Source organism: Vicugna pacos, chromosome 5, assembly GCF_048564905.1.
Source record: "Vicugna pacos chromosome 5, VicPac4, whole genome shotgun sequence".
NCBI classification, from domain to species: Eukaryota; Metazoa; Chordata; class Mammalia; order Artiodactyla; family Camelidae; genus Vicugna; species Vicugna pacos.
Genome location: NC_132991.1, coordinates 63,386,903 through 63,412,297, shown reverse-complemented (window position 1 = coordinate 63,412,297; position 25,395 = coordinate 63,386,903). Strand labels below are relative to the sequence as shown.

General features: G+C 38.4%; 1 protein-coding gene and 1 long non-coding RNA gene across 13 annotated transcripts in view; one reads left to right on the top strand and one right to left on the bottom strand.

Annotated features, from left to right (window-relative positions):
• Positions 1–25,395, top strand: part of UNC80 (unc-80 homolog, NALCN channel complex subunit) — a 190,352-nt gene that overhangs the window by 35,421 nt on the left and 129,536 nt on the right. For 7 of the 12 annotated variants that reach the window (XM_072961360.1, XM_072961356.1, XM_072961358.1 and 4 more), the window contains 9 exons: positions 1,039–1,407; positions 6,439–6,585; positions 10,916–11,063; positions 13,487–13,635; positions 15,795–15,961; positions 16,690–16,788; positions 20,499–20,713; positions 21,452–21,558; positions 22,867–22,966. In XM_072961360.1, coding sequence (XP_072817461.1) covers positions 1,039–1,407; positions 6,439–6,585; positions 10,916–11,063; positions 13,487–13,635; positions 15,795–15,961; positions 16,690–16,788; positions 20,499–20,713; positions 21,452–21,558; positions 22,867–22,966 — 1,501 coding nt within the window. The remainder of the gene's footprint in view (positions 1–1,038; positions 1,408–6,438; positions 6,586–10,915; positions 11,064–13,486; positions 13,636–15,794; positions 15,962–16,689; positions 16,789–20,498; positions 20,714–21,451; positions 21,559–22,866; positions 22,967–25,395) is intronic. The other 5 variants (XM_072961364.1, XM_072961359.1, XM_072961355.1 and 2 more) reach the window with 2 other exon arrangements.
• LOC140696438 (uncharacterized) lies at positions 421–6,326 on the bottom strand. The gene is made up of 3 exons (XR_012072776.1): positions 5,916–6,326; positions 1,012–1,145; positions 421–659 (listed from the first exon to the last, which is right to left on the bottom strand). It is a non-coding gene; the product is annotated as an uncharacterized lncRNA (long non-coding RNA).

Below are 25,395 nucleotides of genomic sequence, written 5' to 3'. Positions count from 1 at the left end.
TAAGGAGCAAGAATTTGTCTTACTGAAGCTTGGAAGATACTGAATCTCTGGGCCAGTTTTTACAATGTTGGGTAAAATGGGCATATAAATTCTTAGAAATGTTGAGCAGTTAAATGAAAAATCTACCCACGTGAAAAAATTTCATAAATGTACCCACATCTTAGATTCGTCTTTTCTTTTTTTGGAGCACTACATTAGATTTGATCTGATCTCAATATTTTTATATCCTGATCGTAGATATATACAAGTGTGTGTGCGCGCTTACTAAGTCCCTTTTTTCTATCTAGAATGGTAGTAAAAAATTCTGTTTATTTTCTTTTGTTTAAAAGCAGTAGGACTCTAAACCCACAGTATAGCAGGAGGAAATGAGTAGAAGTCTAATAAGACATTTAAACCTACATTCTCAAGAATGCCTGTCTTGATTATGGTTATTAGAAAATGAAAGGGTTGTTATATTTTACAATTATGTTTCACAAAGTTTTGTAATTTCACCTTAGGGAAGTTGGCTCAGCAAGTAATTTAAACTACTAGAATCAATAAAAGACATAATTTAAACATGCAAATATTTTGCATTTAAAATTGAAATTAAATAATGATGCAATTGCTCATACGTAAATGTTCTATTATGTGTGTCCATAAGGAGGTCATTTTTCTTCATCCTGTATTGGTGGAAATGAAAGGCAGAGCATTAAAACACTGTGATTTTAAAAATCAGTTGAGCAAGTTTCCATTTGGGCAAATAATTTCTTTCCCATTAATTTGTTAAGCTTTATTGTCCCCATAAAGTGTCTATATCATGGCAAGTTTTAGAGTACTTAAGTGAGATAACACACATACATTTTTAATTCTTCTATATTAAGCACATACACATGATTCCAATGCAACTTAATAAAACATCTGAAAATTACCTGAATTATTTATGTTTAAGTGCATAGAACAGCCTAAACGAAATGCATTAAACAGAATAACTGAATCTATTTAGGAAGAGATTAATTCAAGTCCCTTAATTACCCCCGGTTTATTTTTGTCTTCCCCCAGGTGGTTCTGAAGGCTGTTTATCTCGTCCTGAACCATGACATCAGTTCTCGCATCTGTGATGTGGCGCTAAACATTGTGGAATGCTTGCTTCAGCTTGGCGTGGTGCCCTGTGTAGAAAAGAACAGAAAGAAGGGTGAAAATAAGGAAAATGGGACTGTGGAAAAAAGACCAAGTGAGGGAACTTTCCAGTTCAAAGGAGTATCTGGAAGTTCTACTTGTGGATTTGGGGGCCCTTCAGTTAGTGGAGCTGGAGACGGTGGAGGAGAAGAAGGAGGAGGTGGTAATGGAGGAGGTGGAGGAGGTGACGGAGGAGGAGGTGGAGGAGGTGGAAGTGGCCCCTATGAGAAGAATGATAGGAACCAAGAGAAGGTATGACAACCATGTTTTGTGTCCTCATGAAATGTTACTCCTGATTTCTTTCCAATTCTTGCTTGCCGGCAGTTTGTTGACTCAGAATAGCAACTAGTCAGTAGAGTGAAAAAGTCTAGAAATCTCTTCATTAGATTCTCAGCAGGCATTAGTGAAAAACAGATGAAACTGTATCCTGAATTCAAAAGCCATGGCTGTCCAAGTAATGTTAGAATTAATTCCCTGGCCTTGTTAATTCTGCAGGAGAATATCTCAGATACAGTACATGGCCATAATTCTTAGTCTGCCACCAAGAACAGCCTCATTCTCAAGACTTTCATGGTCTGACCCAGTTGAGCAGTGTTGTAGCCTTCTCAGGCTGCCGGCACAAAATACCATAGATTGGGTGGCTCAAGCTACAGAAGTTTATTTCTCACAGTTATGGAGTCTGAGAAGTCCAAGATCAAGGTGCCAGAAAGGTAGATTTCATTCTGAGGCCTCTTCTCTTGGCTTGTAGGTGGCTGCCATTTTGCTGTGTGCTCATGTGATCTCTTTTTGCTTTGTGCACAGAGAAAGAGAACAGACTCCCCAGTGTCTCCTCTCATAAGGGCACAAATCCCCTTGTAGGGCTCCCCTCTCATGACCTCATCTAACCATAATTTTTTCTCCGAAGGCCACGTCTCCAGATACCATCGCACTGGATGTTAGGGCTTCAACATGTGAATTTGGAGGCGGCAGACATTTAATCCATAATAAGCAGTATAATTTTTCCACAAAAAAATTAAATAAAGTCCTTTCTCTTGACTTAAGGAACGCATTTTTAGGCAGCCTACTTTAATCACAGTTAAGGGGAAAGAAGGGAAGATGTTCTGTGTAATTGGTTGGTTTGTTGGTCTTGGTTTGAAAGATGAGCCTTGCTCCTCTTATGTCACAGTGTGTCACATCTAGGTGTCTTTAGCTTTCTTGTTACTGACTGTTCTTGAATTTAATTTCCCTTGACTCGAAAGCACCTGATTTATGATCTCAGCACTTAACATCAAGAATCAGTTTTCTCTTTTAATTTGAATTTTAAATAAGAATTAACACAGCTTAAATTCATATAATTTATGCTGATTTCAGTTTGGGGTTTGAGTTGGAAAATGCTATTAAGAAATTGAAATCAACAAGAGATTTGGATCTTGAACAGGTGACAATCTACACATCAAGTCAAGTGTTTATAAGCATAAGATTTCACCGTGCAGAGTTCTACCACCTACATATTATCTAAAGAGTAAATTGTTATTTCCTTGCAGGATATCAGGTTTTTTACATCTGAGTAAGTGTTGCAGTGCTCCTTCCTCTTTTATATATTTTTTTCTCTATCTCTTTCCAGTTCTACTTGATGCATGTTTAATGTGCATTTATCATCTGTGTGTGTGCCTCTCATTGTCTACTCTCAGTTTTTCTTAGTATTGTGGACTCTGATCCAATTATTCCTGTCCCAATATTCTTGCATTCCTAAACCTACCCTCTTTTTTAGGATTTCTTCTCCTGCCTAGATCATATATATGTTTTTCAATTCTAACAGAATCTTCTGGTTCTTAAGGTTCCCAACTTCTTACCTTCCTAAACATCACTGAGGACAATCCAAAGATCCTCAGATCTCACCATAGATTAAAATTATCTAAATGATGATATAGATCACAATGGATTTGATCTTGGATCCTAAGATCTAAGAAGTTATTCCTTAAGCAGTTATGTAGGAATTAGCAAACGAATACAAGTTTTAAGGACCAAATTTGTAAACACAACAAATCATGAGATTCTTAATGTTCAATTTTTTTTACCTGTCAATCTAGCCTCACCACTCAAAGAGAAAATAGATATTGCTATGTCATCATGTCATAATATTCAAGAAAAAATAGAAAAGAACAAAGTTGTGAAATTTTGATAAGCTTTTATCCCAAATTGATGAGGGATTTTTTGCTTATGCTGAGAATCTCTGGAGTTCATTATTAGTATTTTATTATAGTTTGTTTCTGTTTTGCTTTTGTTTTTAGTTCTAAAATTTCACCCAAGTAGTATTTTTATCTAATTTCTTATTAAGGAACTGCAAGTCCCTTGTCTATTTAAAATCTAGATATTATACTAGAAACTTGGTAATATAATTTTGACCAAAACTATCACTTTTAATTAGGATGGGATTTTTAAAAAGTCAGATTATATGTTATCCAAAACAGCCACCAAGATATAAATGTTTTTTAGTTAGTTCTGCAGAATATTATTCTTCGTAATACAGAGAATTTATAAAATCATACCTTACCGTAGGTCAAGTACATTGTGCTTGTGATTCACACAGGTCTGTTTTGCCTCAAACCCATCTGTCTTTTCAGGGAAATCAGAAGGTGTATCTAATTTTGCAACCTAGTAATACCAGAAGCATGGGGGATTGATTAGTTCAGAAAGGAAGATCTAATTTCTGTTTCTATATTTGCCTCTCACTGGTACTGAGAGCTTGAAATGTTATTTAATAGCTCTCCCGATTTCCGTCTGTAGCTTGATACATCTTTCTGAATGTCTCCTATGAGACATAAATCCAAAGGACATCTGAAGGTCCAAAGAAATACAAATAGATATTTACAAAAAGTTATTGGAGTGGGGAGGGTATAGCTCAGTGGTAGAGTGTGTGCTTAGCATGCACGAGGCCCTGGTTTCAATCCCCAGTTAATAAATAAATAAATAAACCTAATCCCCCTTCCCCTCAAAAGATCTGATGAAATTTTAAAAAAAAGAAAGAGAGAAAAGCTTTTGAAGCTAGGAATTTTTTTTCAAAGTAACATGTAATAACTTTTAATTGTATGTAAACCAATCTTCTAAATCAGCCCTTACTCAGGATGACTTTCCGAGGCAGTACTCCCTTGACTGCGTGTGCTCTGCTCTGCCAAGGGCTTGTGCTAAGGGGGTCAGTCAGGACTAAACTCCAGGCCAAGCCCTGTTCACCGAGCTCTTCACCCAAGTGCTGCCTCTGCTAAGAGGGCTCACCTTCTCCTAATTTATCCACCTGGAGGAGTGCCTCTTCTCATATGCACAAAGTTGCCCCAAAGGTTAGCAGTGTCCTACACCTAGAAATAATTAACATTCTTTTTGTTATTATTACATGTGCCTTACATGTGTTGCCTCACAAACTCTATGCAATGGGTATTTTTATGATTCTTATTGTGTAGGGCACAGAGTGATTAAATAATTTGCCCAAGGTTATGGAGCTAAGATTTGAATTTAAACTAAAACATTTCTGAATTGGTGTGTGTGTGTGTGTGTGTGTGTGTGTGTGTGTGTGTGTGTGTGTGTGTGTGTGTGTGTGTGTGTGTGTGTGTGTGTGTGTGTGTGTGTGTGTGTATGTATGTATGTTCGAGTCTTCAATTTTCAACCATCAGAGCTGTCAAATTCCCAAGAAACAGACTCAGCCAGGAGAGGTGTGGCAGGAGGTTTCCTAGGGTGTCCACTCAGGATCAGTATCTGCGAGGTATAAAAGGGGCAGAGAAGTCTAACTGCAATGTCGTTGTAACAGAAACTTCAGTCCATCACATGGGGAGCTCCAGAGCTGGGTTGTCTCTTCAGAGAAATCCCCAGGTAAAGTAAGGGAGCCCACCTTTATACCACGCCCCCCCCCATCCTTTTTATGCCCTTGACCTGCCATTGGAGGCAGAGTGTTTCCAGGAAGAGAGCATACCCTGGGGCGAGTCAGGTTTCTTGAGGTAAGGGCCATGCCTGGAGAGAACTATCAGCCAAGAGCTATCAGCCATCAGTACTTCTAGCAGCTCAGGGAATGAATATTCAGTTCTAAAGAGGGCATCTCTGGAGTCCAGCATTACATCCACTACATGCGCTTTTGGTTAGAAAAGGAGGACCAATTACATAACATTAGGGGAGCAGAGAGCCTACCCCATCACATAGTGAACAGTACACAATGTCTAGATAACTCCCGTCCCTTTCACGCCCTACCCACATCTGGATACTCTTTCTATGTGGGTAGCCCCAAAGTTTGTGTATCTATCTGAGCATGGAAAAGCCCCTCACAATTTACAGAGCAATTCTTACTCATTATTTCATTTGTTTGGCACTGTAAATCGATAAAGAAAGAAGGGAAGCTATTAGGCACCTCAGTTCACAGGTGAGAAAATGAAAGCATAAAGAGATTAGTTAATTTATCTAACATCATGTGCAATTAAGGAACAGCTGGAATCTCAGGTCCATGGTGCCTGTGCGGAAAGTAGCTAGAAGGACTGAGGAAGGCTGAAGCTTCTCGAAGGTAGTAGGACTTCCACACTGGGATCTGCGTCATTCCTTAGCAACAGCTTCCTTCTTCTTTGGAAATAATTCAGGGAAGCTCATTTTTCTGGAAGCTGTGTTCTCCACGAAGACCAAGGATTAAATGAGGCAAGAGAGAGGATGGTAGCAGTTTTCATAATTCATCTCAGGAGGCTTCCTGTTTAGCCTCAAAGGAAGAATCGTGCTTAATATTTACAAGTTTTTTTTTTTAATGTTCTCACCTTGCTGCTGCATGAGTATTACAATATAGTGAAAGTGTAAAATTAGAAAAATCTTTTGAAAATGTCAGAAATTTCAAAGTTTCTGACTTGGATCAGTTCCAGAAATTTAACAGTAATCGTTGCCTGGTGGTATCATCAGAAGCCTGCTGATGAGGATAGTTTCCGGAAAAAGCCATTTGCCTTCATCACCGATAGTCTGCCCTGCCTCTTTCTAGGCAGTTATTTTGATAGTCTGTCAAGGATGTGAAAGCATGTCTTCTAATAAAGACGACTATGTTCGTATCCTTTAGCACCCGAGGGTGTTCAGAATGCATAAATGTTTTTCTTTCTTGGAAGTCTCATTCTAGATTTTTGAAAAGTTTGGTTGCTTTTTGGACCCTTGACAGTTCTCCTTCCCAAATTGCAGGGGCTCACTCTACAACATATGTACTTGGCTTAATAATAAAATAGAATCTTAGTAGCAAAAGAACCTTAGTGACTTAAGTAAACAGAATCCTCTTTGTTTCTCGTTTGTGGGTACTAGGATGAAAGTACACCTGTAAGCAACCATAGGCTTGCCCTAACCATGCTCATCAAAATAGTGAAGTCTTTGGGATGTGCCTATGGTTGCGGAGAAGGACACCGAGGGCTCTCTGGGGATCGTCTGAGACACCAGGTATTCCGGGAGAATGTAAGAGAATTAAAGTAGATTCCATTTCCTCTTCCTCTTCCCTCCCTCCAAATTAGGAATGAGTCCTTTGACAATGAGGGTCAGTGTTCCTGGAGAAATACTGTATTTTATAGGGGTACTTAATGCATCATAAGGTGGGAGGATTCCCACAAATATCTCAAGATATCTAAAACCCAGGCCTAGGAAAATTTAATTGGGAAAACACTTCTACCTCCTGCTCAGGGCAGGCCAACACCCAGTTGGTAAAAGGGTGTATAATTGGAACATGTGAATTGTAGTTTGAAAGAACATTGCAAAGATGAGTGCATTTAGCAAGCTTCTGATGGTCTGTGACAGATGACGTTTTAATCACCTGTCTGGGGTACTATAGAAGCATATCTTATATTAGAAAAAGGGATCAAATTTTAGGACTTAGTTTGTTGTTTTTAGATATGGAAAATGGCCCTTATTGGGACAAAACAGGACTGCAAAAGTAGCCAGTCATTTTCTGGCTGCTTTGTTTGACAATGAACCTTAACTACTAACTATTTGAGATCATATCCCTTTGAACTGTGTGAAACTTGAAACTCTGCACTTTCCCTAATTCTGTGATGGAACATGGAAATGTAATTCCAGCTCATTTTCATATGCCTCCACTCCCGACTGCTTTTCCCTACAAACCTGAGCAATAACCCACCCCCACAACAAGTCCGAGCTGGAACAGTTGCCTCATGCATACATTTGAACTGAAATCATAAGAAAATATTTTCTTAAAAGTAAGGGTTTGATGCAAATTTAAGGCCAGGAAGCCCTTTGACATATCTTAGCAGAGTTTTAGGATCATGTCAAAACCTAACCCCAGCCTGTTTTTCCTTGGTATTAGGTTTTGTCATGAAATGTTCACACGGTATTAGCATGTTGTGTTTCTTTCTTAATCTGTCATCTACCTACCTATCTATATATCACTCACTCTTTTGTATTCTGTTATATTGTATTATATTTGTTTATTATATATATGGGGGTTATATTCACAGTAATTAACATCTAAATTCTGAAACTTGACATTTTGGCCAAGATCTAGATTTTGAGGCCAAAAATTTTAAATAATCAAAATAATCATGAGTAAGGCAATAAAAGCTGATGTTGCCTCCATCTTTGCACTTGTGCATGTGATTTTTGACCTTTGATTTTTAATTCTAGCACAGTATGAATAATTCCCTTCAAGGCTAAAACCACATCACTCCTCATGCAGAAGACTGATTCCATGAAATGAAACATCACAATATAAAAAGAAGTGTCATGCTTTAGCTGGAGGTATAAACTGGCTCTGACATCAGAATTTGTCTTTCTAGACTTGGAGAAAGTAGGGCTAATTGGATCAGAAGCCACTTGAGGGGCTGTTGCTACTGCTTTGTCACCATGCTCTCTTCTCTCAAGAGTACTGAACATTACTCTCTCAGAACATCCAGTTTTCTACCTGCCTTCTCAACTTTGTTGCTTTACATGGCAATACCTCCATTTCCAATAGCCCAGTTTAGCACTCATTATAGGGACTATATTTACTTATCCATGCTTAGTAGACGCATTGTCCAAGAGGTATAAATTTGAGAAGTTTTCCCTGGGAAAGTCTAATTCAAGAAGCTAGATGTTTCCAGATTTCTCTGGCATTGAATTTTCAGAAATGACTTCACTTTTTAAAATACTAAGAATATTTCTTACCTCCATCAGATCAGGTACTCTGTACTTTTATTTTTTTTTTAGAAATCAATTATTATTTATTGTAATGATATTCATCAAAGTGCCTAGCAATACCGGCATGTGTTTCTTAGAATAAACTAATCATTAGCTGGTAGTCCCAAATTACTGAAAGGAATTCTCTCTTTATATCTCTTGGAGAAGTTTATAATATTCATTCAGAATCAAAATACTTATGGTTTGATTTTCTGCTTCTTGCTTAAACTTCCCATTGAACTCATTCAGACATTCTAATAGCCTCTAAAGAGTAGATCTGAAACTCTGCCTTTTTGGTGTATTTTATAGAGAAGAAGAAGTACTTTACAAACTTCGTTTTATAGCAAGTAGCATTTATTTTATAAGGGGAGGGGGAAGCTTGCTTGAAACATAGCAACCAGAAACCTCTCTGGAATAAAAACAACTAATTTCCCAATCTTCCAGGACCCAGTGAAGGGAAAATGAGGGAAAAAAAAAAAATCAGTCCACCTGACTGTGATACAGATGGAGAGACTAAAGCAAGGTCACACCGAGAAGTCCATTGCTCATTACAAGTTTCAGACTTTTATAATCTTTCTCTTCCTCTCAAAATTCCTAAGACTCTTTCTCTGGGCTTTAACTTGTCAAAATGGTGATATAATTTAAGTTTTCTTCTGGGCCACCAGTAAGGACTCACCAATAAGATCCCAGTTCTCAGGGATTGCTTTCCCTGACCTGACTCCCATGCTTATACCTGGTTGCCCCAAATTCCTTGGTTAAGATTGTCCTCATCCAGCCACTTCGCCCTTCTTGATCTTTTGCTTTTTACCCCTCAATCTAGAGTCCTCTCTTATCATTTCCCCAGTTCATTCCATTGTTAAGGATTTTCTTTTTTAGGCAGATCTTATCTTCTGTACATACCAACTAATCTCTAGTATCTGCCATCTTAAATCCTTTTTGGAAGTGGATGGTCTCTAAATACATTTTCCACAGCAAACATTAATAGACCCTATCATAGGAGAAATAACCACTGTGAGAAAGCAAGACCTTGACTTCTACTTTTGGCTCTGCTGTGAAATGTGGTGTATCAACTTGGACAAAGTCCTTAACGTCTTTGAGCCTCAGTTTCCTCCATTGATAGAAGGATACTCTTCAAATCACAGAGGTGTGGATGTTGAATGTTGCTATGCACTTACACACAAAAAATATGTTTTAAACAGCAAAGCACTACACAAATTTTATTTTCTCTCAGTGGTAAGAGAGGACCCCCGAGCCTCCCTAACAGTATCAGGGCATTTTGTATGCGGCCATCTGCAGTCAATGACTGTGATTTTATTTGTTCTGGTGGGGGGGATTATTCCCTTTCTCTTTGCCAGATTGTTTCCCGAAAACTGGGTTTTCCTTTTGGTAGGTATGGAGCCAAAAGATACAACCAAGCCAAAGCACAGGAAACAGAAGGATTTATTACTTGTAGCAAGTCAGGAGAACGCTGGGGATCTTTCCCAAAGCAGTGTCTCCCCAACAGCAAAATTAGGGAAGTTTTAAACTAAAGGTACATGCGTATTCATGAAAGGGCTTGGGCGGTGGACAGAGTTCAAACTTTAGTTGATTGAAGTCATGAGGGTCAGTAAAGCTCAACGTCATCATCACTCAGGTTCCTGATGATCTGGTGGTGAGCGCTTCAGGCTAATCTTTGCTATCAAACCAAACGGGGAGTCTTTACAACTGATATACTATCTTTCCTATTGTTACTTCTCTTGCCTAGTAACAGTCCTTTGTTTCTGCATTCTTTTGTTCCCTTAAGGTCATTAATTACTGAGGCCTATTCCAGGGCAAGCTTTGTGGCCAGGCTTAAATCACAGAATGGCTTAGGCCAAAAATGACTTCTCTTAGGTCAAGAAAGCCATGCCTAGCTCTCTTTCTCCAGGGACCCCCTACCCTATCTGGTTACAAGATGGCAAAATTATTTGGTGGATCCTAAGTAGTATATTTTTGAGTATCAGGGCCTAGACAATGGTCAATTGTTTTTCATATTCTTAAGGCCAACTTCTACTTAAATACCAAACTTCCACGTTCAAATGCAGACACATAAATAAACAAGCTAGACTTACCTTTATTTTATACCTCTTTCACGTTTCAAGAGTCTTTCCCTCCTGGCCACGTAAGAGGACTCCGGATAAGCACCTCCTACATACTCCCCAAAACACCCATAAAATCTACTTCAATTCAGAATAGCCGAGCAAGGGAGTGGCTTGCTTCTTCCCTTGACACAGAGCCTTTGAGGTTTTCTAAACTTTGTTAACCAGTCCTGTCACCTACCTAAATTTTACACTTGGAGTTTTTTCATTGAGGTCTTAAAATCTTGATCTTGGCGAAAATACTGAGCTAATTCTGGGACAGTGTTAGACCTTAGCTTTGGGTTTTTCCTGAGGAACAGCCCTTCTCAAAGTAATCTCCCTCATACTGCTCAGCCCCCTCTGCTACTTCATCCTCAGATAAGAGGGGCTGGCAGGGGTGGCAGGCACCAGTCGGCAGGGATAGACTGAAGCCTTTGTCTTCTGAAGGCTTTGGTCTCAGAACAGTGGTATCCCTAGCCTAAGCTGGTACCTGTGACTTCTTCACTTTTCTTCCTTCCTTGCAGGCCCAGAACTGCCTCACTAAGTTATACAAGCTAGATAAGATGCAGTTCCGACAAACCATGAGGGACTATGTGAACAAGGACTCTCTCAATAACGTAGTGGACTTCTTGCATGCTTTGCTAGGATTTTGTATGGAACCAGTCACTGACAGTAAGTAAAACTGCACTGAGTTCTAGGAGGAGTTGCTGTGAGAAGTGAAGCAGGTAGCGTTTCAGAGACACCCGAAATTTATGGAGATAAAGTTGAGAGGAAAAGCTATTTCTGTGTTTGTGTGTGCACTTGTGTGTAATAAAATATAAACATGAAAAGCTTGCACACCATCTTTGATGACACATTTTGGAGTCTTTCTAAGGACAGCTTAGCTCAGCAGAGGGGAATTTGGTAAAGCTCTGGCATCCTCACCTGCAGCCCCTTGGTCCTTACACTCCTCTCTGTCACGTGACCTCTGTACGACTACTGAGGCAGAGATGAAGGAACAAGGGAATATGCTTATTAGTTCAACAAATATGAGGACCTTTTATGAGCCAGAAATCATGCTTGGTGGTTTTTTTCACAAAATAAAACAGGAAAGGGAAAAAATAGACTAAACATAGTAGTAATATAATTTTGATTGATATATATATATATACACACACATACACATGTACTGAATTTTTTTTAATTGGGCAAAGGGATCTAGAGATCGGCTCATAAACTGTTTTATAGCTTTTTAGCTTTTATGGCTTTAGGAAGACTCTAGTGTAAAGACTTATATTATAGGGGGAGACCAGTGAACACAAATTACATCCACAATAAATTATCACCTTCAATATCACTTGAATGCAAATGCAGTAATGAAATGAAGCTGATGCCTGAAGCCTGAGTTAAGTAAAATATGTATTTTTGTTAAGAGTCTGGGATAAAATAACTTCTTTGTATAGGTGTTTATTATTTATTTAGTATATGTGTGATAGTAGTTGATTAATTTTTAATGGAGGGGGGAAGGTATAGCTCAGTGGTAGAGGGCATGCTTAGCATGCATGAGGTGCAGGGTTCAATCCCTAGTACCTCCATTAAAAAATAATAATAATAAATAAAATAAATTTTTAATGGAGACTTATTTCATGGATTTAGAAACAGCTTTTCGTTTGTATCCCAGGCTTTATTGTCCCCCTCTAGAATCCCTGAAATAATCTATGTTATTAAAGCTGTTTTCAGCCAAGCATATAGCAAATTTAAAAAACAATGAAGTAAGTAAGCATGTAGTTGAGATGCTGCAAGAGCAATTTTTTATTACAAATTATTTCTTTCTCTTTTTTAACCTGTTTGATATAGAAACTATGAACATAGGCTAAAAGATTTCTTTCTGTAACGTTAAATCTAAAGATAACCTCTGACCCACTGAAACAGACAGTAAGAGGTTGGTAATAAAGTATGTTTCCTCCTTCTTCGTCATCGTCGTCGTCGTTGTCTTCTTCCCCTTCTCCTTCCTCTTCTCCTTCCTCTTCTCCTTCTTCCTTCTCCTCATCTTACCCCTCTTCCTCTTCTTCTTCTTCTTCTCCTTCTCCTCCTCCTCCTCCTTCTTCCTTTTATTATTGAAGTATAGTTGATTTACAATGTTGTGTTATTTTCTGGTGTACAACATAGTGATTGAGTCATACTTATACAAAGTATGTTACTTTAAAGTGATGAATTCCTCCTGGGATTCTTGAGAAGTTAAAGTGGTTCACAGTGTATCAGCCAGGCAGGCACACATGTCCCTGACTGATCAGTCTTGGAGCTGCACATACTCCACCTCTACAGTCTACAGGTGGCTCACAAGCTATGAGAAATACTCTGGCGAGGCCACAGAATACCTAATGTACCTGTTGAAATGTGAAAAACTTGTATAAAATGCCACATAGGGTGATGACCTCAATTCACTGGCATTTCACGTGTGGATGAGTTAGAAGGTAGTAGCTCCAAGGGAATTGTAGATTTTTTCCTATCCATATGCCCGTGGAGTCTCTGGAAGCAAGAAGCTGCTGGAAGTCCTGTGCAGCTCTTGGCCAGACTCAGTCTTCTTTTTATTTCTGGTGGTGCTGGTGTGAATTCCCCTGCAGGGTCCCTCCCCATCTCTTCCCTCCCACTGCCCAGCTCACCTGGTCCACCCCACCTTATTCCACTTCCCACAGACTGAAGAATTTGCGCTAAGAAATCATCATTCTTCACCACCGAAAAGGTTGTATCAAATTAAGTCTGTCTCCACTGAGAGGCCACTTAGTAGATCTTTTTTTTTTTTAAGTGATCACCTATTTAAAAACTACTTAGGTTTAAAAGACTTTCTTAGGGTCAACAGTTGATTCTCTTTTTGTTGCTAAGATGTATCAATTAAAACACTCCACAAAGTGATGAAATATGTCATAGTAAAGACTCTGATGGAGACAATGAGTTATCTCCAAGTCTTCGTAGAGATGATCAAACCAGGGGTATCTGGTTCTGTATCCTCTGCTTCTGTATTTTGTGTGGCCCTTCACTAATTCCTGAGTGACCGGTACTTTAAACTGTGCAGCTGAATGGAAATACTGCCTTTCATTGATGCCTTTGCATTCCAGACAAGGCTGGGTTTGGAAACAACTTCACCACAGTGGACAACAAATCCACAGCCCAAAATGTGGAAGGCATTATTGTCAACGCCATGTTTAAATCCCTCATCACACGCTGCGCTTCAACGACACATGAATTGCACAGCCCTGAGAATCTGGTGAGAAGCTCCCCTCTTCTTCCCACAGGAGTTCTTGCTCTCATTCCATGGCCCGGAGAAGGACAAGTTGAAGTCTAAAACTTTAAAGTTAAAATATCAATTTTCCCAGTGTCACCAGTAACAGTGGAAACTCAGCAACACGTTTCTCCTCCCTGTTACTTGTTATGTCACCTGCAGATTGGCTCATGTCTTCCATCTCAGAGGTTTTGTGGTCATTGGTAAAAATAGCTCCAGGGTTCTTTGAGCCTTTCAGAAAGAAGGTGCTATAGAGCCCAGCCTGTTGGCTCATGAAATAGTAAAGGATGTTATGCCAAGCTTTTTTTCTAAAACCATACTTACTTTAAAAATTAATGCAAATATGCTGCTAAAATTGATTTTGTCTTTTTTAAATTGAACAATGTACTTTTTTAGCTACTCTTCTCAAAAGATTATGTTAATTAAACCACTGAAGCCACAAGCAGAGAGAGCCAGCCTGTAAAAAGTTAGCGCTTAATTGCTACCAAGGAGATTGTGGTTTGGGATACTAAAACATAAATTGAGACTGATACATCTGACATGACTAGATGAATTCAGATCTCTTCAGTGAGTAAAGCAACATTTCCCTGTCTTACCACTCTGTTAGATATTATGAGTCCTATGCAGAAATCAGCCCATTTACACATATGGCCACTATCTGCCAAGCTACTTAAGTCAGAGAAATTATTTTAAGCTATTCTAAACCAAAGAAACTATGTATTCACTTAACTTGAGATAAACAGAACAAACCCCCAAACTGAAAGGAATGTAATTTTGCTAATTGTTGAAGCCATCCCAGCAAGGTTCTTGGAGCTTGAGAATAACTTGAGTACCATCCTTGGGTTCAGTTTGCTCCTGGCAGGAAGTAATTTGACAAGTTGATTATAGTATACACGAGCTCATGCAAGTCTTAGCCTACAAATTCATGTATAGAAGAAATAATTTATTTCTTAGTTTTCTTTAAATCAACTTAAATTTGACTTTGAACCCCCATTCCACCAGAATGGCTGGAGGTTGAAGCTCAGTCATTCTTGGGTCTCCCCTACTTCACAGAGTGATGCAAAGATCCCCAAGTCTTAGGTAGGACCCAGGGCCTGGTGAGGCTGCACGGGTTTCAGTCATCAGCCCACACATGTTAGTTCATGTAATACTCTCTGCTGCTGAGGGATGGACACTCCGGTGCGTTTGGAACCCTTGCTTTTTGTGGCCTTGCCTTCCACGGAGGAGCTACTGAAGAGCAGAGTGAGGGCATAGGGCCTTGCTTCCCACAGGACCCAAAGGACACTCTCTGTGTTTTCCTTACTGACCCTTCCTTCTGCTTTTCTGAAGGTCATGGGCATAATTGTCTCTGTGGTCTTCAGTTTTGAAACCCAAAGCTGTAAGGTAAATGTTTCTTAGGTTTCTATGTTCTGCTTTGTCATGAACTTTTTTAAGACAAAGAATATAGTATCTGCCTTCTTAAAGAGAGAAGAGAAGAGAAAGAGAGAATATGCTGAGTGAAAAGTTTAATATCTTTTTAAAAAGTCCTGCATATATTATTAAATGTTGAATCACCAATATAACTGTTTTAATAGCCCTGTATCATTTTAAGTCCATAGTCAAGTTCATGTTCAAGTGGGCTCCAACATACATATTATTTGTTAAATCTGTGCAGCAAAATGCATCATCCTTGAATATCAGGCTCTGTTAGGAATGTCTAGAGGAGTTAGCATATTTTATCACAAAGATAGAGAAATTGTGGAGAAGCTCAACAGCAACCGAAATCTCTAGTCTAATTGCCTTTTTTTTTTTTTTGCAGGCATCTCTTTAGAAGTCACAGTTAAGAAAGAGAATTAAAAACTTGGGAATTCAGTGGTTAAAAGTGTAAATTAATATCTATCTAATGATACAGCCAACTTTCTGAATATGAAGCTTGGTAACCATTCTTTTTGATACTGAGGATGACAGGCAAGGGTCTTGGTAATGTTACCATAGGTACAGAGGGGCAGGATACCATCAGTTTCACTGTAGTACTTTGTCTTCTTTTTACGATTCCAATGCCTATCTAAGTCCAAGGAATTATCTTCTCCCCTTCTTCCTGTGAAAACTATTTAATCACATAACGATCTTCCTTTTCCCACACTTTCCATCTTGCTTCCAAACAGGGACTGTATTGTGATATCCGTCAGCTGGTCCAGTTCATCAAAGAGGCACATGGGAATGTCTTCAGGAGAGTGGCCCTCAGTGCTCTGCTTGACAGTGCCGAGAAGTTGGCACCAGGGAAGAAGGTGGAGGAGAATGAAGTGGAATCTAAGCCTGTAGGCGGTAAAAGGTTGGAAGCTTGAGCTTTCTGAATATTAGGGTTTGCCTGTGTCTGTATAATATAATCTTCTGTTGCACTGTCCGTGGAGTTCCCAACATGGTGTGTAACTCCAGTGCAGGGATGGTGCAACTCTCTTGTATAAGCAGTATTGCTGGTGGTGGCTCAGCTGCAGCTTAGAAAAGGAATGAGTTTGCTATCAAATAAATTCTGCCTCTGTATGAATCCAAGCTCAGTTGATTTCAAACTTTTATACACTTGAACCTCACTTCATAGCTCTTAATTATATGGGAAAATGTTACCTGTGTTTTGACCCTTCTCTAGATAACTTACATTCTTGCCCGGAAAGGAAAATCAATTACTGGTACCCTATCATCCTGTTCAGTAAGTAATATTTTAACATGACAAAGACAAATTGCTGAGCAGTGTCCAATTATTTTTTCTTCTAGTGAATGAGTTTATTGTATGCCCATTCTATAAGAAATGCCACTTACAATGATGAAAAGAAACTCCTAAACTCAAAATCCTGCCTGCAGCTAGTGACTGTCTGCAATAATGTAGCTAGTTTCTGAGTCAAATGGTAAGATGTAAATTCCATCCCAACATAGACTCATGGTGGTATAGGGTTTGCAAGCCATCTAGGTTGTCTGGAACAGAGTGTTTTCCCTTATGAAGTGTATGAAGTATTGAGAGGTGGTGGACTGCTCTGTTGTGACTGGTGGAATGCACCATTTGCGTAGGTCGGAGGCAGGAAGCATTGTGGATAAAGGCCAGGTGACCCCTGCACCTGAGGAATGTCGCAGCTTCATGTCCGGTCGCCCCTCCCAGACTCCAGAGCAGTAAGTAGCATTGGTTTTGTCTCCAGTGCAGTGGGCTGAGCACTTCCCACTGGAAGAAATTCTATTTTCCAGGGTGCTGTTTGTTTTTCATTTCTGTTGAACTTCTCCTTGCTTCTGCCCTTTACTTTTCATTCCCAAAGCCACTCACCTCTACAGGCCCAAACCATAAATAGCCAACCTTGTGCTTACAGGAAGTCTCCCTCACTGCCTTTCCTATTTCCAGTTTCCCCTCCTCTTCCGCCTTTCATGCACAATCCTGCAGATAAATCTTGAAAAATAGCATGTGTGGTAGGTGGGGTGGGGGTGTCATCCACTTTCTTGCTTAAAATCACTTGCAACTTGTCAATGTAATCAATGAAACTTTTCCAAAAATAACTAAGATAATTTTTCCCATGTCCAGCTTTAGCTGGGCTCTACTCCATTTCACCTGGGTCCTCTCCTGAGATTCATTCCAAAGTCCTCTGACATCAGTTTATCTCCATTTTTCATAATAGCAAAATCAAAAGCATCTTGATAATAGTGCCCCCAGAAAATGTGAGGATTACTGTAGACTCTAAATATATAGTCTAGTTCTACGCAAGGCTCATTTGTATTCATTCTTCTTTTGATAACTATTTGCCCACAGGTACAATCAATATTTAAAATATGAACATCATTTTAAGTATACCGTTTTACTTCCCAAAACCCTGATCTTGTATTGTGATTATCCTTCTAGAAATCCTGCAGAGTATTCTAGGTTTTATGGTATCCCCTCTCTGTAGTCAAGGACATCAGTCATCAAATAGAACCTTGGTAATCTACAACAAGCAACAAAACCTCCAAAGAAAAATGTCTGCACAATTCTTGTAGCCCTTCAAAGTCTTAGAAACTGCCCCTAAATGGGTAGAGAAAAGGAAAGAGAAGATAAATCAACTCCATGGGTCCAGGGACCAAGTGAGTTTTTACTTACATTACAGCTCTAACTCTTAGACGGGGATTGGCCCATAGTAGGCACTTAATATGTATTTCAAGAATGAATGAATGACAGTCAATCAATGAAAGGATGGACTTGTCGAATTTTACCATTAAGCCTTTGTCTTCTTTAATTTCCATTCTCAAAATTGAAGTTTAGTTTTTCCTTTAAGTCTTTAAGAACATAATAAAAATCTAAACAAACACACACAAAAATTAATGTGAAAGGCAAAGGTCTGTAGCTGAATAACCAACGACAAGACTAGTAAGAAGTCCTTAGATACAGAATCTGTCCAAAATATGAGAGAGGGGCTTTTTTTCACCCAAAATAACACTAACAACTCCTGAGCTAATCTGAACAATGAGAATGGTTTAATAGGTAAATCGAATTTAAAACATAAAACCACCCACCTTGGTAGTTGATTCTGTTTCCCAGACTGCAAAATATTCTCTTTCTGCAGTGTTCTGTAAATACCACCCCATTTCTCAGCATTTAGCACGTGCCTGTTCTTTCCCTTGAATGAAGATACATATTTTAACATGCGTCTACATAAAAATCTCCACTTGGTGGGCTATCACAGAATATCAAATGTGGGACTTTTCCCTAATCTGAGTGGGCCCAGGGGATGTGCCTGCCATGTGTCCTCTATTTAGCACTGGGGAAAGGTGGGTGGGCAATCCTGGCTCCTCTTCTAGTTTCTCTTTCTCTTGCCTTTCCCTCCCCTTCATTCCCTTCACTTCTCCTTCTTCCCTCTTAAATAAAAATCACATTAACTGAGTAGTATTAAAAGCAGTTTTATATGCCCATTTCTCTGAAACTCGTTACTGATACACACTCACTGGACAAAGCTGATGTGGCACTTTATTGTACAGCTGGTCAACTGTAGCCTCCCTGGACGTTTCTCCTCTCAGACCACGTAGTCCTATACTCATCACTGTGCCTTGCATTTCCCAAAGGTAAGAAAAGCTTCATACACTGTGATCATCTGATAAAAATAATGGAGAAGTCTAAAACACTGATTTAAATTCACACCATATTTGATAAGCGGTGTCCTGAATTAAAATAATAATTGAAGGTATTTAGTACTCTGGTACTAAAATCTGCATCTCCATATAAATATCTTCAGAAAATGATTACACAATACTGTCAAATTTTAGATAGATCCCAGGTTTAACTTCAAAGCTTATAAGCAAATCATTACCTAGAATCCCCGAAAATAAATTTCACCTTATGTTACTAGAGTATTTTCTATAACCTCTTCTTTCCAAATTACTGAAGTATATATGTTGTTCAAGCTGACACGTGGAAAACACAGAAAAGCATGGAGAAGAATAATTTTTTAAAAACTTCTTTTTATTGAATTATAGTCATTTAACAATGTTGTGTCAAATTCCAGTGTAGAGCACAATTTTTCAGTTATACATGGAGAAAAATAATTTTTAAACCCAGATATCTTCAAATACAGATAACCACTCCAGATTTGATACATTATATTGAGTGAATATTTGAACATATGTGCACACAAGCTCACACACAGAGACACACTTACATGTGTACTTTTCTTTTTATTACCTTGGTGTTAATCCCGTTTAACCCATTTGATCACTGCCTTTTAACTTTGCAATACATCATCAACGTACCTCAAATCACTAGTCTTCTGAAAATAGGATTTTAATAACTACAGAGGATGCCATCATATGGAAGCCCTACAATTTATTCAGCTGTTTCCCTGGAGTTGAACATTTAGATTGTTTCCGTTTTTTTTTTTTTTAACATTGACCCACAAACCTCAGTGAGCATTTGACTTTCTTGTATCTACATGTTAGTTTAGTGTCCCATTGTTTCCTTGGGTTAACTTCCTAGAAATTGAATTTCTCTGTTGAAGGTGTAGACATAGGCTTTGGATAACATATTATCAAAGTATCTTCCAGAAAGGTTGAATCATTCTGTCTCATCGTGGTAGTGTGATAGTACCATTGCTTTTTCTCCCTCTCCCCTTAATCTTTCTTAATCATTAAATAATTTTACTTAATGAGTGAAAATGGGGATCTCATTTCAACTGGCTTTTTTTTTTTTAAGTCCTAGTGAGATTAAACTCTGCATGCTATTGGCCACTTGTCTTTTTCCTCTTGTGGAATGCCCTAGTCAGAAATCCCTTTGGAGAGGTTCCCATTTGTCTTACTGAGTCAGGCTAATTCTTGTAACTCTTAAATTTTAAGCGTCTTTGACTTAAGAAAGCTAAATAGTCAGGAACTATAAAAATAACTTGGTGAAAAATTGTGGGATGAAGCATCCCCTGGGTATGGTGATTGCATTTTATTTATTTATTCAAGCATTTTTATAAGTTTATTTAGTGCCAAGAATTATAGGTGGGGAATGGGGTTGGGAGCAGGGTTGGGGTGGAGAGTAAGTTACGGTACTTCAGGAAACTTCAAAAAAGTTAAATATTTACTGACACGGTAACTGCTTCTGTGATTATGACTCATATTTGCAATTACCTGCAATAATATTTAGTCTTTTTATTATGGTTGAAAAAAATGATCACCTCAATTTGACAGCTGAGACATGACTATTTTCAATAAGCAGAGTCAACTTTGGTCTCCCTCCTTCCACTCCCACTCTGACTCTTCCTAATCCCAGCCCATCAAAGATCAGCCTGCATGATTTGCCTAAATATCATTGTCAGGCAGTTGAAAGAAATCTAGGAGAATTTCACGTGTTGTCAGACGTCTAACCCTATCATCTGCCTGATTTTCAGCGATGAACAAATGCAAGGGGGCAACCTAGGACGGAAAGATTTCTGGCGCAAGATGTTCAAATCTCAGAGTGCAGCGAGTGACACCAGCAGCCAGTCTGAGCAGGACACTTCAGAATGCACCACTGCCCATTCAGGGAACACCTCTGACCGGCGCGCCCGCTCACGGTCCCGCAGAATTTCCCTACGGAAGAAGCTTAAACTCCCCATAGGTAAAAGTATGTCTGTATTTATTTTATGGTTTCTCTTATTCCCTGCCATATCCTCAAATCAACTCACAATCAAAACAGAGCAACACATGGAAGGAAAAATTTTCAAATCACAAAGGCTAGGCTGACTTCATTCATTCATTCATTCATTCATTCATCTTTCAGTTGATATTTCTCAAACCCCTACTGTGTACTTCCATCATGTGCAAACACTGTGCTAGGCTTCAGGGATTAAATGGTGAGCAAAATTACACAGTGCTTGACTTTGCTGAATTTATAATCTATTAGAAGTGATAATCACTAAAGCAGATAATCATACAACTAATTATAGTTGCAAACTATGAATTTTATGAAGGAAATTTATGTAGTGCTCTGAAAGCGTGCAACGGCAAGACCGAACCTAAATAGGGGGAGGGAGTAGGAATCAGGGAAGGCTTCCTGAAGGAAGTGGCATTAAGATCTTCAGGATACTGAGGGGGAGTGGAAAGGAGAGCACCCCAGGAGGTAGCAGTACAGTGTGCAAAGGTATGGGTTCTTTTTGTCCTGATCTTAGTCATGTAATTTTATAGCCTAACACTGAAGATGTTTATTCAAAGCATGTACATTTGGAAAACAATTTGCTTTCACTTTTATTTACATCAAGCCATGTAACTTTCACTGCTTGTTGGGCACATGCTGACTTTTTTGTTTAATCCATTTGGGAGAAAATGCTATCTTGGTCTAATTTTTTTTTTAATTATTAAATAGGAAACTGGCTGAAACGATCCTCCCTCTCGGGCCTGGCAGATGGTGTGGAGGACCTCCTGGACATCAGCTCTGTGGACCGCCTGTCTTTCATCAGGCAAAGCTCCAAGGTAAACAGAATATTACTTATGTAAGGGAATGTTGGAGTCACTGATAGGAAAATGTCAGGGCTGAGAAATGCTAAACACCTGGCAGGGCCAAATAAGGAAGAGCTGAAGAAATTCCCTTCAAGTTAAGTAAGTTTTAAAAACTTAAATGAGCAATGGAAACTAAGACATCTTCGTGGTAGACTATCATAGACAGGAAAAAAGTGACAAAAACTTAATGTAAAATTATAATGCAGCTGTAGAGAGGTATATAGGTATTATTTCCCAGCTACTTTTAATTTTTAATACATATGTGAAATTCTAACATCCAAGTTCCTATCCAAGGATGGATATATCATTGTATAATGATTCCTTTTACACACATGCACATCCCCCCAACCAAACCACCCACACACCACTTACCTTCCTTCCCTACTTTTCATACCATATGGACCCTTCTCCCCATTGAAAAGGATAAAGCAGCTCAGAATGACTTTTCCCACTAAGTGCTTCTTCATAATACTGTTAGACATTGTAGTAGCATGCAGTTTGGAAAAGTCATGGTTCTCAGTGAAATCCACTTCTGATAAGAGTCTTCCTTGTGGCTGATTCGTGGCCTGGTCGCTGTAATTTTCAGCATATAAGACTTTAATTTCTTTGTATACAAATTATTTGCTTACACTCTTTCTTCTTTGACTCTTACTAAAACCACTTGTCTTCTGTTTTAAAAGCAATATTTTGAAATTATAAAAAGAATATAGAACATTATAGGACATTTATAAGATATATTTATAATTCCTCCTTCATATTCTTTTTGCTAAAATTTGGCCAAGTATCTGAGAGTCTGTGAGGCCCATAGCTTCATTGCTTTGCTGAAAACAAACACATTTAAATTGTTAGAAAAAAATATTGCACTTTATAGTACACATTATAAATTAATTTAAACTGGTTCCTATTTGGCTATCTTTCACTTCATTTGATTCTCAGTTGTGGTATTGTTTGTAAAGATTGCATATGAGTTGTTGTTCATAAATTTGAGTTTGGACTTTATCAGAATTGAACCCTAAGAATATCTCAATTGTTCATGAAATTGTGCCTGATTATTTCACTTTGAATCTGTGACCAAGACTCTCTTCAAAATGTAGTTATTAAGTGATATCTTTTTTGGCACATGGGAATAAACTATCCAGACTAGCTAACCAGGTGTAGAAGTCAGAAGAAATGAAGGGAACTTCATATTCTAAACAACTTATTTTTCAAGGTGAAAGTTAGTATAAACACAAAGAATTTCCTTTGAATTGAATTATGTGATCGCTTCCCTTTTTTTCTCAGGTCAAATTCACCAGTGCTGTGAAGCTTTCTGAAGGGGGGCCAGGGAGCGGAATGGAAAACGGAAGAGACGAGGAGGACAACTTCTTCAAGCGTTCAATTGGTAAATGTCACTTGGCCTAAGAATTACATCTAACTTTTCATTACACAGAACAAACATTTAATGAGATAAAATGATCCATTTTCTATTTCCATTGATTTCTTATTCATTTCTTCCTCATATGTGTGTTGTTTTTACTACTATTTATAGCTTCTCTGCTTGTTATCAATTTGGTTCAACAGACATTTATGGAAGTCCTACTGGGTTCCTCACTCCCTGGTGGGCCCTGGGTTTACCAAGAATAAGACACAGCCTCTTCTTCTGCCATTCTATCCTTTGTTAAAATCTGAGAGTAAAGAACCTTCATATATCCTTTTATCCACCCACCTATCTACTTAGGAATTCTGCACATAAATTTTATCCCTGACAGGTGGCCAGCCACCCTCTGAACACTTCCACTGAGGGGGAGTTTATTACTTTACAAAGCAACTAGACAGCTGTCATTGTTAGAAAGTCTTTCCTCATGTTCTGAAAATATACTTATCCATAAATTTGACTCACTAGTCCTAGCAGTGATATCTGTTCACGCGCGTGTGTGTGTGCGCACACACACACACACACACACACTCATACACACATAATGGTAGTTTCACCTATTATCCATTTCACCTTCTCTCTTTTCACCTCACCTGCTGGGTAAATATTGTTGATTCCTTTTGTTTTTCTTACATAGAAGAGTCTCTAGGTCCATCACCATTTGGATTCCATTTTACATGTATTCTAGTTAGATAATGTGCTTTACAAAATATGATGCCTCAGATGGAATGCAGTATACCATTTTGACTTTAATCAGTGTAGTAGATAGTGTAACTGTTAAGCTCCAGGGATATAGCCAGTGGATGAACACAATTTAAGACTGCATTATCTATTTTCACATCACATAGTTGATTTGTATTGAATTTTGGACAGACTTTTGCTAGATGTCCTTCACATGAATGAATATCATGCATCACTTTGAAATAGCCATTATTAATTCTTCATCTCAAAATACATAAAATGTATTGTTTCATTAACTTGCCGGTGGTTGTGACTTGCCCAGGGAGGAAGTTAAGAGCAAGAACCCAAAACAAGTTGAATTCTGAATCTTTTCTCCTCTACCATTGTGCTATAAAGATACATCAGCAGAGATATACACATTTCCCTATTCTCATCCAAGTTGTTGACATTACTACTAAACAGGACAAATCCAAAGAAATAGCTCCTAGAACACATCTAGTTGACTTATATTGATTAACAATTTGTGGGTACAGTTTTTCAGCCAATCACACACTTAATTTACTAGTGATCGGCAGGTACTTTCCAACCTCGTTACAAAAACATCATCTGACTTTACCAAAATATTTCACTGGTATCTTTATAACTCTGTCAAAAGGAGGCATGTAACTTAGTTCAACAAGATGTCTTCTTGATACTACAAGGGTTCCTATGATTACTTCTGTGTTTTTCTTTTCTTTTCTTTTTTTTTTTTTAATGTTCCTCTCTATGTAATTCTCTCTTATAGAATTGGGCTAGGGCACACATTAAGCTAATTATTCTGTGGTTTCGAGAATCTTCCTAGCAATCAGGATCTTTGTCATTTTCAGTCCTCTTGCACTCTTTCCACTCATGATATTTCAGAGAGGATACATCTAGTGTTCAAAACTGCCAGTATTCTTTGGTGGCTTCATAATGAATCTTTCTGTACTTTCCCATTTGTGAATTTCTCTCCTTAGTAGAAAGGATGAAAGCATAATTGAGTTGTTGACTTTCCTTTTGACTTCCTTACATTCCTTTCTTCAGGTAAAAAGCCAGTATTTTTACTCTTACTCTTGTTCCAAACATGTTATCATTAGTATTTCTCACACACCTTAGTTCATTCTGGATTTTGTGTTTTTCTTACCACCATTCTTACAGATTTCAGCCACTGTTTCACATGCTCTTTATATTCCCTTCACAAATAGAAAAGACCTGATACAGAACATTCATAAAGCCTGAGTCTAGGGTGAGTTTGTATCAACAATCGGCAATACAGACAGTCTCTTCCTGTTTGTCTAGAAGCCAAAATGATAAAATCTGGGACTGATTCTGGAATATTTTATGTGCTTTTGACTTGCAAAAGAATATGGCTTGACGTCATCATTCTTTGTCCTTGTTTTCTGGCTTGTTAAAAATTACAAAGAGTAGTCTGTGAGACAGTTCTTTTGGAATCTCTCACAGAAGACAGGTATCCTTAGCTATTATAAAGAACCAAAACAACATTATGTGCTAATCTAAGTACATTGTGTTTTGCAACAACTACCATCCTTGACCATGTGAACACCTTTTTAACTTTGAGCCTAATTTTGTTTTTTCTTTCTTTCTGTTTTACTTTACAATCTGTGACTAAATGGTCTCTGTGCAACCATTATAGGTACATTGTCCTTTTCTTTCTTATTCAAATGATTTTCATTTAA